Source organism: Mercenaria mercenaria, chromosome 3 (genome assembly GCF_021730395.1).
Source record: "Mercenaria mercenaria strain notata chromosome 3, MADL_Memer_1, whole genome shotgun sequence".
Taxonomy (NCBI): Eukaryota; Metazoa; Mollusca; class Bivalvia; order Venerida; family Veneridae; genus Mercenaria; species Mercenaria mercenaria.
Genome location: NC_069363.1, coordinates 95,188,060 through 95,203,187, shown reverse-complemented (window position 1 = coordinate 95,203,187; position 15,128 = coordinate 95,188,060). Strand labels below are relative to the sequence as shown.

At 35.0% G+C, this 15,128-nt stretch overlaps 1 protein-coding gene across 2 annotated transcripts in view; it reads left to right on the top strand.

The window, feature by feature from the left end:
• The window catches only part of LOC123523973 (rapamycin-insensitive companion of mTOR-like), a 41,892-nt gene that overhangs the window by 12,511 nt on the left and 14,253 nt on the right, over window positions 1-15,128 (top strand). For both annotated transcript variants that reach the window (XM_045301784.2, XM_045301783.2), the window contains exons 11-27: window positions 233-323; window positions 1,167-1,233; window positions 1,758-1,838; window positions 3,555-3,655; window positions 4,018-4,192; window positions 4,776-4,886; window positions 6,574-6,620; window positions 7,303-7,438; window positions 7,877-7,936; window positions 8,872-9,020; window positions 9,544-9,670; window positions 10,287-10,451; window positions 10,694-10,849; window positions 11,232-11,338; window positions 13,327-13,414; window positions 13,917-14,009; window positions 14,921-15,027. In XM_045301784.2, the coding sequence (XP_045157719.2) occupies window positions 233-323; window positions 1,167-1,233; window positions 1,758-1,838; window positions 3,555-3,655; window positions 4,018-4,192; window positions 4,776-4,886; window positions 6,574-6,620; window positions 7,303-7,438; window positions 7,877-7,936; window positions 8,872-9,020; window positions 9,544-9,670; window positions 10,287-10,451; window positions 10,694-10,849; window positions 11,232-11,338; window positions 13,327-13,414; window positions 13,917-14,009; window positions 14,921-15,027 (1,861 nt within the window). The remainder of the gene's footprint in view (window positions 1-232; window positions 324-1,166; window positions 1,234-1,757; window positions 1,839-3,554; window positions 3,656-4,017; window positions 4,193-4,775; window positions 4,887-6,573; window positions 6,621-7,302; window positions 7,439-7,876; window positions 7,937-8,871; window positions 9,021-9,543; window positions 9,671-10,286; window positions 10,452-10,693; window positions 10,850-11,231; window positions 11,339-13,326; window positions 13,415-13,916; window positions 14,010-14,920; window positions 15,028-15,128) is intronic.

Genomic DNA, 15,128 nt, shown 5'->3' with positions numbered 1-15,128 from the left:
ATTGCTTTTCTTGTTTACAGTATCTTATGTTTTCGTTATATTAAGAAAAAAAGTAGTTCCTGCCTGGTCACTATTCTCAGCAGCTTACAGTTGTCATAGGTAATCTTTACTTGATCATGGTCATTATGAATGATTTAAATTTAAAAAGTCAGGGTGATAGTTATTGTACAATTTATTTTTAGCAGAAAGAGTTTACCGTAATATATACTAGATTTTATCACCACTATTACAGATCCGTCCAAGATGGTAGAAAACTGGCAACTCACTGAAGGGTTTGTGGCCAATGAGGGCAAAACTATACTTCCACATACTGCTACTGTTAGGTAAGTTATTGAAAATGTACCTGCATACTTTAAACAATTCCTTTCAGGTCATCCATTTTGTAATAATAACTAATTTACTATGCCAGTAATTCAGGGTATTATCCAGTTCAGTAGATATATGCTATCAAATTTCCAGTATTATTGTTCATTAAATGAAAGTAAGTGAAAGAGAAAATTGTAATCTGAAAATCAGAAAGTGATTTTAAGGTAGAATGTTGTATTTGCAATGTAGAGGAAGACTCTTGTTGCTCTTTTAAGCTTTTTTCTGCCTCGGTAGAGCAAAGAGCTTTCCAAAGCCAGCTGGATACTTTCCTAGCATGAAAAATGAAGAACTCGGCAACATCAACCCACTCTAGTGAGAGGGGAAGTATTGAATAAAATTAAATGTTAAAATTATAATTAAACTTAAGCCTGCTGGCAGCAAGTGATTCTCCCTTTGCGAACCAGTGCAGACCAAGGTGAGGATATGCAGGCTCATTTTGATCTGCACTGTTCACTATTCAGTCAGTAAATTTTTCAGTGAAAGTCCCTTTGAATAATAAGTGGTACTGCCCAAATTGAATGATGCACCAGTCCATTTCAGAATTTATGAATTTTAGCAGGGTAAAAGTTACCGGGTAATCCTTTTGCCTGCTCCAGTGGTTTAAAGTGGATATTAGTGCAACTGTTTCACCCTTAACATGCATTAGAACAGTTAAAAAACATATTATGACTGAGATAACGACAGGAGATGTTTGTGAGAATGCTTTGATGATCTTTCTGTTTGTATCACATGCTGTTTCCAAGGGAACTAGACTTGATCATAATAGTTAAAATGTATACTTGAAGTTAATTGCATTGCAGGCCTAACTTGGTAGAGAATCATCTGGCACTGCTGTTGTCAGCCTGGATAGGTGCTGGTATACTAGATGTAAGTTGTTCATTATATCATGATTCATTAAGCATCGTTCCATTTTATTGTGTTTTCCAGAAAGAAGTGAGTGATACCCTGTAGATTTGTACCATAACATTCGGTTGTTCTGAAACATCTCGTGTGACAGACTTCCTTTAAGCTGCAGTGTTTATATACTGTATAATATTTAATTTCGTTGGCATGAAATTTCGTGGTCTTGGTCAAAATGGCAATTTCGTGGGGATACAAATTTGTGGATTTAAACTTTTGAACATAAAATGAATGGGAATTTTACTTGCTTGACGGGATTAAATTTCATGGATTGACTCAACCACGAAATCCACAAAAATTAGCCCCTCACGAATATTAATGATTTCACAGTATTTGAATGCAAGGAATGTTTTCAGAGGCAGTAATACTTAGGGTTTTGACCCTTATGTTAAGTGTAGGCAGTCTTATTTTGAGAGACACAGCCACGTCAAGTTTACATTGAATATTAATTCTTCTACTGTTTCAGAAATGACATCTGTTTTCTATTGCAGGCTTTAGTAGAAGTGATAATTACATCAGAAAATGAACTGTTTATTCGATCTGTGATACTTTTAGCAGAACTTTTACATTTAGTAAGTATCCTGTTTCAATTCAAGATCCAGAATTGGTATTTTTATTGATGTTTAGTTTTTAAAACTTTTCAAGTGGATTGTTTGAAAAAGTTTGATCAAGAAATTAATATGGTGTTATCAGTTTCCCCTCTCAAAACTTATTTCTTAATCAAAACTGTTGAAAAAATTATTTATATCTAATGACCATTTCTTATAGTTAAAATATGTTCTAGTTTTGAAATGTTAGTTTTTAACATGTTTAAGTTCAAGCTAGAAATTGTGTACAATGTAACCAGTCTAATGTTCAATCCACCAAATCCGTAACAGGGTTTTTTGTGACTTTCGACTTTATTTTGCAAGATCCAGATATAAACTATACATACCAGTAAATAACTGCTATATGTTTCCTGAGGGTAGACGTAAAAATTTTTAATTTTTAAAACATCTTTAATGTCAGTTATATGGCAAAAAATGTATTTTTCTCATTGTAAAATTCAGGTAAAATAATAGTTTTGCTGTGTACGAAATTCAGATTTGAATCCACTAGCCCGTTCGGGCTACCAGATTGGAAATTTTCCAAGCCCGACACCAATTTCACTAGCCCGAACTTTAATACCTTAAAATACATATTTTTTGCACCATATAACATTTTGTTTTACAGACATCTCTATGCATGTTTGAAGAAAAGACATACAGTACATGTTTGCCATGTTTTTGAAAAATTTTAACTCTAAATACTCCAGTCCAGATCAGCATCGTCAGAGTCCAAAAGCATCGGACATGACACTCCTTGCCAAAACAAAATCTTAACTGTTACGCCCAATTTTTTAGGATCCGCACTCGCCAATTACTGCAACTAGGACTGTTGACAATTTGAAAGATGTAATAACGAGTGCTGAATACACATTTACACACACGCTGATAGTATAGTTTAAGCTCCGCCTACTGCAGGTACTTGTGAGATTTTCGCGAGAAGTATGAAAGCTAATCAAATTATCCGTTATGCTAGAGGTGATTGTATTCAGCCAATTAGCGCTGCGGTTACGTCTTTGACACTGTGTTTGATTGTCAACACGTGAGAGTGCAAAACCAACAATAATTCCATAAGCGTTTCTCAGTCTGGATGCAGTACTCGTTTAATTAGCATGATTTTTTATACAAATTAGGAAAATTCGGTAGCCTGGTCGGGCTTGTACCTGCGGAAAATCGGTAGCCCGAGCTGAAATTTGGTAGCCACGGGCTGTCGGACTACCACGAATTTCGAACACTTTTGCATGGAAATGTTGCCTTTATACTAACAAAGGTGTCCTAAAAGTTTTTCTAATGATCCATTGACAAATTAGTTAAAATTTGAAAACAATATTATAGAAAAATGGCTGAACTTAAATGGAAAGTAACCCTTCAAATTCCTTCTTTTTTTTACAGTAAATTAAAAAACAAGTAAGATACTCTGAAAATATAAAAGAGGTCCTAATTCCACCTCTGAGTTCTTTAGAATGATGAAAAATGTCAGTGATATTGTCTTGTATTCAAAGAATAGAGTGGTCACTTCTGGGAACAACAAACTATGTTTAATGTTAGAGGTTGTTACCATAGAAGGGTTAATCTACAAGGTGATTTACCTAATGGGAAAGAAAATATTCACCTTTGTTGAGAGTTGTTGGTAAGAGAGTATACTGTATACTGTGCACATAAGCAACCCTGAATGTATGTTTCGGTTATGAATGTATGTTTCAGGCAAACCAGCTATTACCACCAGAGTGTAGTCACCATAGTCATTATCTCCCTTCATTGATGGCTCTAGCTTCCTCATTCGACATCTCAGAAAGTCAAAGACAGTAAGTGTTTATCTTTCCTCAGTTGAGCATACAAGTACAGTTTCGGTCTGTAAGAACTTTGAATATAGTTCTTGAGCTTATCTGTTTAATTCCTGTTACTTTTTTTTTTAACTTTATAATGAGATATTTCTGTAGGTCTAAAATTAGAGTATTTATTTTTACCACTTCTTACAAGGAACGCATACCTGTAAACAAAAACAATCTGACATTGAACATTATAAAACATTTATTTTTTATCTGATCATAGTTTTAGTTTCAATTTAGGTTCTATACAACACTGAGTGAATTTTAAATGAATGTACATGCTTTAAACTAAAGGTTATTATTCTAAAGTTGATACATTATTGTCTTGTTACCCACAGCCAAGCAAGTTTAGCAGTGAATTACTTGGATAGGATACATGTGTTAAAGAAGCGAGGCCCTATACCATGCAGTCTGTATCTAGACCAGCTTGTTAAACAGTCAGAAAGCTACAAAGATAGACCACAGTCACTCATCATACAGAAAGACAAATTACTTGATATGCATATCAGGAAGGTAGGTTACAGACAATTTAATTAAAGTAATTTGACCAGTCTGATCATGGTCTGCAATGTTCACCAGTCAGTCAGTATCTTTTTGGTAAGCACCCCTTTTAACAGTAAATGGTATACCAAATTGAAAGACGGACAAGTCCATTATAGAAATTTAGCAGGGTAAGGGTTAATCATCTATAAAAAAAATTTAAATGTTACTGTTATGGATTATGTCCCTTGGGTTAGCTTTATAGGTAACACACAAGGCTTACAATGAGGAAGTTACATGTTATGATGTATATGCAGCAAGTGTATATCCTCCATTCCTCCATAGAGAAGTTGAGTTATTTGCAAAGGACAGGTTAATAATTGCAAGGATATTAGAAACACTGGTTAAGTTCACTGACAACCATATATAATAATGGGAATATGGTTGATGGCAGCCTTACACCTAACAAAATAAAGTATAATGATAATTTTCAAACATGTAGAATTTATGAAAAATAGAAACAAGTCAAAGAAAAACTCTGAAGAAGTTTACATACAATCGTACTGAAAACATGTAACGTTACAGTACTTTTAATCATTTGTATATCTTTCTTCAGCGTGCATCATCTTCTGAAGAAGTGTGTATGCAAACGTTGAGGGATACACAAGTTCTGTTTACCAAAGAAAATAAAAACTGGGACTGGGATCTTATAGAATATGTTCTCAAGGTAAGTTGTGTTTCTTTTGTAGTTATATACATTGCCTGCTCATGGACTATACAGATGTTTAGTAGCCACTGCTGTAGAGGAATTTATGTTCTTATGTTCCCAATAATGTGACCATTCTCAGTGGCAGAAAGTACTCTCCCCGAATTATTTCTTAGAAGTTACCAGTTAAAGATTGAAATTTCTCCTGGACAGTGAAACAAGAAAATACTTAATGAAAAATGGCATGTTTAAAATTTTTAAAATATTTAGTAATTTCATTGAATCATACTTTAAAATGTCAGATATTGCATGTTTCCGATGTTCACTGATCAAGATTATATTTCTTCCTGTAAGCCTTCACTGCATTTTTAGCTCCACTATTTGGAGAATAGGGGGGCTATACTACTCACGTCGGTGTCGGCGTGACCCTTCTTGGTTAAAGTTTTTTGGCAACCTTTGTTTTTCTGTCATATCTTTGTTAATATTGCTTTAATATATCTTACTGTAACTTCACATAAACATTGTCCAGTATGCAAGCAAAGTATGTGTAGAGGCTGAGCCCATTATACCCAAGGTCAACCCCACCAAGTGTTATACTTAGGTTATTTTTAAGGTCAAAGTTTTTCGGCAACCTTTGTTCTTCTGTCATATCTTTGTTACTATTGCTTATATCTTACTGTAACTTTACATAAACATTGTCCAGTACACAAACAAAGTATGTACAGGGACTGGGCCCATTTTATCTAAGGTCAAGGTCACCAAGGTCTTATATACTTAGGTTATTTTTAAGGTTAAAGTTTTTTGGCACCCTTTGTTTTTCTGTCATAACTTTGTTACTTTTGCTTATATCTTACTGTAAGTTCTCATAAACAAACATAGTATATGCAGGGGCTGAGCCCATTATACCCAAGGTCAAGGAGTTATACTTGGAATTATTTTTATGTTAAATTTTTTCGAAAGCAAACTTAGCTTTAATAATAGACATATCTTTGGTACTTTAAAAGATAATGACTTTAAATTTGTTTATTATCATCATCTGCATGTGTTGTTACATACCCTATAACTCTAATTGTATTTTTGACAGAATTATGCCCCTTTTGTAAAACTTTTTTTGCAATCTTCACTTTCTGGATATTACTTTAATGCAATATAAGATAAAGACTTGAAACTTAAAATGTAACTTTATCACCATCATCTGCATGTGTTGTAACAATCCCCATAACTCTGATTTGTATTTTTGACCAAATTATGCCCATTTTATACTTAAATTTTTTTTAACAAACTTTGTTTTCTGGACATAACTTTGGTACTATATAAGATAATGACTTGAAACTCAAAATATATCTTTACCATCATCATCTGCATTTGTTGTAACAATCCTGATAACTCTAACTTGTGTATTTGATGGAATTATACACCTTGGTGTATCTTCCTTTTATAGTAGAGGTCTCTTATTCAGACATACGTTCATTTTACTGTCAAATTCCTGAATAGTGGAGCGCGCTGTCTTACAGACAGTTCTTGTTAAGGAGCCTTCTTGCTCAAAATTCCTGCAGGTCACTTACTTAGGTTGTTGAAGTTTACTGTGCAGCTTTGGTTAGCTATTGATATTATGTTGGTCTTTGTATATCTGCTTAGGGTTAAGATATTATGTTACCAATTACATAATATATTCTGATGTATTGAATTATATTGTTTTATTCTACAGTGGCCAGATGACAAGTTGAGAAAACTGGAGGATCAGTCACACGTCAGGTAAATTCTCTCTTTGTGTACTTACAGTTTTAAAAAATACCTTTTACATATTGGACAGAAGCTTTTTCTTTACATGAAGGAGATCTAACTAATAATTAAAACAGCTTCAGGCTGTCATTATAGTCATGTTAATATAGAACAGTGCTAAGGAAGGTTTTATGCTAATCTAGACAGAACTAGAACATTGAAGCAGTTTCTAGTTTGAAAAAAAAAAGATTGTCCATAATACTAAGGATATATAACAAACCAAAGTAGCTATTGCGACTTCTTAAACAGCAACTTAATAACACAATCAGAAATTAAGATATTTGAGGAATCATTTATTGACAGAATAAGAATTAAGTTCACAGGACTAGCATCTTGTTTGCTTTACTAGTTAGAGACTGAGTCTTTAAGTTTCCAACTGCATATAGTGTAGAACCCCGCTAAAGACAACAAGTGAATCGAAAATGCCTGTGTCCAATGACAACAAATTCCAGTTTGAATTTAAACGTGCGGTTTATTTTGAATGGTGGAAATGATCATCTGCAAGGATAGACCACTTATTGCCTCTCCCTAGCCTGGTCATATTATCCATGTTCAACTGTAAGTTAATGTTGACTATCAGAACTTTCTTTATAAAATAATCAGCTTTATAGTCATGTTAGTTTGTGTTATTGACCTGAGGTTCTCTTTGTTTCAGGTTTATCAAAAGACTTGTATTTTTCTTCAAGCCAACAAACCACATGTTTTCTCGTTTACATGCTGACCATGAGTTTCAGAGGAAATTTGCTCTGGCAGGGTGCCAACTTGCTGACTTTCTTGTCCGCTGTGAACAGGTACGTTTTATTGGTTCAGCTTTCATAGTGTTGATGTGCAAAATAGGGTGCCTCTATTGCTAAGTGGTTAATGTGACTAATTCAAATCACTGCTTCTTGCTGCTGTAGATTCCAGACACACATTGGGGCGAGGAAGCTATCCAGTTCGCTTGTTGACTCTCATTTGTTCTGTTCAGATACCTCCTGAATTTTGCCTGAATTAAAGCTGAAAGGGATGTGAGGTTGTCGTACATCATGAAAGTCACCATATGATATACATTGTATCATACTGAGTATGGTTTATAACCCAAGAAAAAAAATTGTGTCATATAATAAGCTAGTATTTTCAGATGTAAAATTTTAATTTTGTCATTTCTTTAAAGTACATCTTCATCACTCTTTAAAGGTGTAAAGACATAGTGACTTTCAAAAATTGATTTTGTTTGTATTTGTTTACAGGAGGAAGGAACTAAAATTTTGACAGATTTTCTTGCTGATATTGCATTATGTTTGTCTGAGGTAAGTTTATCCTCATACATGTTATATTTCCACACTTTAACCATTTAAAGAATGGTTATTAAACTGAAAATGGATGTATACCTCAGCTGTTTTTGCCATTAAATTTTTGAAGATGCATGTTTATGCAAATTTGAGTAAAATGTGGTTGCATTCTTCAAAATCTTTTGCCAGCATGTAGAATCTTGCAAGTTTGGTATCAAGGTGAATGGTAGGACAAATCATGAGTTAAATATTTTAAAGTCATAGGCATGCAATTTTGTGGTTTTAGCCAAAATGACATATTTTCGTGGGGGTATGATTTGTAGACGTCAATTTTTGAGCATTGAATGAATGTGAATTTTACTGGTTTGTTGGGATTAGATTTCATGGATTGACTCAACCACCAGATTGAAAATTAGTCCCCCACAAATATTGATTATAAGTATTTGACAATATATTAGAAGTGATGCCTTGAAAGTCATTAATATTCATTTGGATGTAGTTAAATAGATATATATTCTTGTGTAATTTATTCCCAATGAACATATACAATTCCTATTAATTTTGTCTGCATTATTGAAATCCACAAGTTCAAGTACCGGTATTAACAAGGGAGCCTCTTTTGTTCAGACCATGAAGTTTCCTGACAACTTAAAAAGCTACTTCACTGTATGCATTTGAATGTGATATCGTGATGGGAAATTCAGCAGAGAAATCAAAACATATGTAAGAATGTGGTTAAGGTCTCTGAAAAGCCAACTTTTTATGTAGTTTTCTTTCATGTAAAGGGAATATCCATGTGACTTGTGAAATGCATTTCCCATTTCACTTTTCAAAAGATCTCAAATTTAACATATATTAAATAATAAAATATGACAAAGCAAATCACCAAATATAGTTAAATTTTTACAGAGACATTTTAATCCCACTGAATATTTGCTAACCCTTTATTTCAGGTGGCATTACAAAGAATTGCTCCAGAGTCAGTCCTGAGTGTTAACAATGTTATAAACACACTGAGTCATTATTACTTCCTGTTTATTGGAAGATTTTCTATGACAACTAAAGGAGATAGGCTGCTTGAGAAAGCTGGCATTTATCAACAGTAAGTACATACTGTGAGACAGATTTTGCTGGATCAATACAATTTAGCTTCATGCCTCAGTAGTCTAGTGGTAGTTGGCCTGCTTTGAATACAGTAGGTTGTGGGTTTGCTGCCATCATACAGAACACTTGAAAAATGTTACTGGTATGGTCTCTCTTCCTTGCTTGGCACGCATCATCTTGAGGATAGTTCTAGGACTGGTCAGCCTGGTGCTAGTATAATGATGAGTGGGTGGAGTATCATGTCACATGCCTATGATGTAATATTATAGTGGGGCAGCACTACAAAGTTTGTATAGTGCTCACTGCTACAAGTAGATATTGCAGTTTATATGACTGAAAAATAGTTGAAAAAAAAATTATGAACCCGAACACATTCTCCTTTTTATGAAATTGAAAATAAAAAATAAAAGAATCCAAAATTGTCAGTTAATTCTTTTTGATTAATTTGTTGAAAATAGTTCATTGCAATTTTGCATACGTAGTAAAGAGGAATAACGGAGATTGAATGCTGACTATTTCAGTTTTCTAGACATAGTGTCTTCAGCACCTCAGGAATGTTACGTAAAGCTGATCTCATCTTGTCTGTACTATGGAAGAGATGGAAATTGTCGAGCCGTTCTCTCCAAGGCTCTCTGTGCTGGATCTGAGGTATGGTATCTTGATGTGTTATTTTTGGCATCAGTGAGACTTATTGTTATGATATCTTAAGTTTTCTGTATGGAAGTCAGGCATAGGATCTCATCGACGGAGTGGTTGGGGTCAATGACTTTGAATGACATACTCATGTTGGTGGTTCTTGCCAGTTTCTTGCCAATACTGGACATTATATCTAAAGAAACACCTTTAGTTCTCTGTTAATAAAACTGGAAAAAACACTTTACGATCCTAGTTCTCTGCATGACTTGAGGAGTTTAAATGTAACAAATAAAGAAGCATATTATCATACTTCAGCAGAGCAACATCACATTGGAAATTATTAGACAGAGGATGATGCTCTGGAGATGTATATTTATTAGGAAAATTTAATCTAACAAGTAAGCTGTCAGAGGTTTTTTTAAAAGAAGTTAAGTGAAACTTAAATATGGTTGAAGCCATTTTTAAAAAATTTTGCTGCAAGTTCTGAGATATGTAATGAAAGTCCTACTGTGTAAGTGATATATATGGTCTGTTTTCTGTACAGAAGTTTAAATTTTTTATTTGTGGAGTGTTTCCTGGTTTTCTAGCAGGCTTTTTCATTCATATAAAACTTGTCATTTAATTTTAGGCTGGAAGGTTGTACAGTACAAAGATGATGCGTATATTGCTGCGTGCCAAAGTGAAAGACTTCAGTCAGTGGGGTATAGAATTTTTGGTAGGTCAGCTCTATGATCAGAGTCGCAGTGTGGCCATGACAGCTCTTACCATACTGGACGAGGCTTGTGAAGTGAAGGTAACTTAGAACTCAGCATGAAATATTATGTTAAGAGTAAAAATTATTTCTGTAAAACTGGTCAGATTACTTCACATGATTTTTCCAAAATCGATAGTTGTATTTCTGTATATTATTCATTCAGGTATCTGGTGTTAAAAGAAGCTACCTTGGCTTAAAAGTATGATTTTCAAAGTTCTTTAACAGTCAGTTACCGCCCTTTGCTATGAAATGCCATTTGTATATTTAATCTTTACTTGCAGGAGAATTTAGAATCTGTAGTTAAAATGAAGCCGTCATTCCTGCACCTTGGAGAGAAGGGAGTGATGATACTGTGTCGGTACATGTCCACACCAGCAGGGTTCAAGTTCCTTACAGATGCAAATTATACTTTAAATGAACTGAAAAAATGGCATTCTGTAAGTAGTTTTAGTTCTTTCAGAGTTTCAGCCATATTTATGATGCAGGACTCTTCATGTTCAGTGTACATCAGACTTTTCAGTTCCTTATTAAAGAAATAAAGTTAAAGTAAGAAGGGGAAATAGAAACAATATTGTACATGAAAGATGCCTTTATAGGAACATAAAAGTGAGATCAAACAGTTACTTTTATATCCTTCATTAATCATGTTGGTTGCATACTATTATTTTCATTCCATAAAGATATTTTTTCAGTGAAATGATTTATAATTGTTTTACATTATACATCAGATTTTCATGGCTTTCTAAAATTATACATGATTGGGTAGGTTTACACTTCCTTCGCTTTGATCTTGAATGTCAAAATTTCTCAAATTTTCAGACATTTAACACTCGGTATGTGCAAATGGTAGAGGAAATGTTGAACGAGGCTTTGACAACATATGAGAAAACTTATGAAGGTTCTTACACCAGGAGGTCGAGCAGAAGGTTTGTGTAATAAAAACCATGAATGTTAGTCTGAGAAGTAACAAATTTTTGCTTTAAAATTTGGGTTTCTTCCAGGTATAATACAGTGGCCAGTAAATTGTTGTTTCCTGTAGTATTATTATATTTGAGCCAGATTCCATAGCTGTTACTTAACTTTTTTGAATGCAGGAGGTCGTGGCTTTGTCTCCAGGTTGCTTCATACCACAAACATGAAATATAGCCTTGGTACTCCCAAGCTTGGCCCTCTGTTTTTAGCTCACCTGTCACAAAGTGACAAGGTGAGCTTTTGTGATCGCGTGGCGTCCGTCGTCCGTCCGTCCGTCCGTGCGTGCGTTCGTGCGTAAACTTTTGCTTGTGACCACTCTAGAGGTCACATTTTTCATGGGACCTTTATGAAAGTTGGTCAGAATGTTCATCTTGATGATATCTAGGTCAAGTTCGAAACTGGGTCACGTGCCGTCAAAAACTAGGTCAGTAGGTCTAAAAATAGAAAAACCTTGTGACCTCTCTAGAGACCATATTTTTCATGAGATCTTCATGAAAATTGGTCAGAATGTTCACCTTGATGATATCTAGGTCAAGTTCGAAACTGGGTCACGTGCCATCAAAAACTAGGTCAGTAGGTCTAAAAATAGAAAAACCTTGTGACCTCTCTAGAGGCCATATTTCTCAATGGATCTTCATGAAAATTAGTCAGAATGTTCACCTTGATGATATCTAGGTCAAGTTCGAAACTGGGTCACATGCTGTCAAAAACTAGGTCAGTAGATCTAAAAATAGAAAAACCTTGTGACCTCTCTAGAGGCCATATTTTTCATGAGATCTTCATGAAAATTGGTCAGAATGTTCACCTTGATGATATCTAGGTCAAGTTCGAAACTGGGTCACGTGCCGTCAAAAACTAGGTCAGTAGGTCTAAAAATAGAAAAACCTTGTGACCTCTCTAGAGGCCATATTTCTCAATGGATCTTCATGAAAATTGGTCAGAATGTTCACCTTGATGATATCTAGGTCATGTTCGAAACTGGGTCACGTGCGGTCAAAAACTAGGTCAGTAGGTCTAAAAATAGAAAAACCTTGTGACCTCTGTAGAGGCCATATTTCTCAATGGATCTTCATGAAAATTGGTGAGAATGTTCACCTTGATGATATCTAGGTCAGGTTTGAAACTGGGTTACGTGCGGTCAAAAACTAGGTCAGTAGGTCGAAAAATAGAAAAACCTTGTGACGTCTCTAGAGGCCATGTTTCTCAATGGATCTTCATGAAAATTGATCAGAATGTTCCTCTTGATGATATCTAGGCCAAGTATGAAACTGGGTCAAGTGCGGTCAAAAACTAGGTCAGTAGGTCGAAAAATAGAAAAACTTTGTGACCTCTCTAGAGGCCATATTTTTCATGAGATCTTCATGAAAATTGGTGAGAATGTTCACCTTGATGATATCTAGGTCAGATTCAGAAGTGGGTCACGTGCCTTCAAAAACTAGGTCATTAGGTCAAATAATAGTAAAACCTTGTGACCTCTCTAGAGGTCATATTTTTCAATGGATCTTCATGAAAATTGGTCAGAATTTTTTATCTTGATGATATCTAGGTCACATGTGCTCAAAAACTAGGTCACTATGTCAAATAATAGAAATAACGACGTCGTACTCAGTTCAACACTGGGTCATGTGGGGATAGGTGAGCGATTCAGGACCATCATGGTCCTCTTGTTAAAGAGTTGTACTAAGAGGTAAAATAAGCCCAGGAAGGTATCTGTTACTGGATACATTGCCGGTCAAACAAGAGCTTTTAAGCCTTTGTTGTCTGTTGTCCATATGCAAAGTTTACTAAAGCTTACATTTACCTTTTTATATACATTTAACAAAGTTATGCCCTTTCTGTATTTTGGTAAAGCTTTTGTATGGAAGAAGTTGTTATGTAGAATAATGAGAAATGTTGCCATGCAACTGGTGTTTTTGGTAATGTTATTGTTGATGTGTTTTAGGAGACAGAAGAAAGACGTATATGTGCCTACTCATTTGTATGGGGAACTTGTGCAGCATAAAGAAAGCTTTAATCTCCTCAGACAACAGGTAATTCTTCTGTTAATCAGTAAGACTCAGAAGCATTCAGATTTAAAGTACATTGAATTATAATAAAGAAAATTTATAATCCCGTCATAATGTGATATCTGATAATTGTTAAGAGGCAGACAGCATGAAGTATCACACAGTCATGAAAAGTCAAAATTTTGTAAGGTATGTCCTTGACCTAGTGGTTAAGGTCATTTACTTCAAATCACTTGCCTCTGGAGTTTACACGAACCACTTGTCACCCCAGGTTTACAGTTGTTTTTATGTGAGAAAGCTATTGAGCTGGCATTGGTGGTTCTAGCCAGAGTTCAGCCCATGACGTTAATGAAGCCTAGAGGTGCTTCTGAATTCTCTATAGTCAAGTAAAGCTGCAAAACCACAATATGACCTAGAATTGTTTCAGTGTAACATAAAATTCAGCAAAAAATAGATCTAACACAGCATGTCCATTTGATTCCTTGGCCAATATTTACAAATTATGATGATGTTTCGCATATTTCAGACGTATATAGATGACTATTTCGAGTGTATAAGATGTCAGGAGTTGAAGACTGAGGATGATATCTTACACCTGAAGACAGCACTCTGGGCTGTGGTATGAACTTTTTGTTTTATCATATCATTGCATTGTGTATAAATCTACCACCATTTAGAAGAAACCGCATATGGTCAAGTGGTTAAGCTCACCTTATATCACTTGCCTCTCCTCAGTGTATTTGAAACCTGGATTGTGATTTAGAATTCTTTCATGTGAGGAAGCCAGTGTGAAGATCAGTGGTTCTACCCAGGTACCTGTCTGTGCCATAAATAATGCTTAGAGGAGCACCTGGGATATTCCTCAAACATCAAAGGCTGAAAGGGAATCATAATTATAATCTAGTTTGTGTTGGTATGACTTTTGAGACCCAGTTGAATAAAGACTAACATATTTTAGAAGAAAACTACTTGCATATTGTAGAATATTTCTGTGTGAAGATTGACAATGTGGTTCTTATTAAAACTACAAAATGCTTATCAAGAATGAAACTTGTCTATAGAGGATGTACAATATTACATGTAAAAAAAAAAACATGTTACAAAAATCTCATCTTGCACCTGTAGGATAGGAAAAATCATACAAATGAGCTGTGCTATGAGAAAACCAACATAGTGCGTTTGCGACCAGCATGGATCCAGACCAGCCTACGCATCCATGCAGTCTGGTCAGGATCCATGCCGTTTTCTAACAGTTCCTCTAATTCTAATAGGCTTTGAAAGCAAACAGCATGGATCCTGACCAGACTGTGCAGATGCGCAGGCTGGTCTGGATCCATGCTGGTCGCAAACGCACTATGTTAGTTTTCTCATGGCACGGCTCAAATTGTCTTCTTCCATGCTTGAGGCAATGGTGGGAAGAGAGAAGAGAAACAAAACAGAAATGTTGACAATTTAAGTAAATGAAATAATTGTGTACCACCAAGACATAAGTATAGCAATGTATTGACCTTGAACTTTATTTTGCTGCAGGGGCATATCAGTATGTCGTCATGGGGTGTATCCTGGTTACAGGAAGAGAAAATAGTTCCAGAAGTTATACGCCTGGCGGAGGAAAGTGCTATCTATTCTATAAGAGGGTAAGCATATAAGTAATACTACCTGGCTAATACCTGTTGTTTGGAAATAAAGGGTTTTTTTGGGGTTTTTTTTTCAAATACCTCATAAACTTGATCTTTAG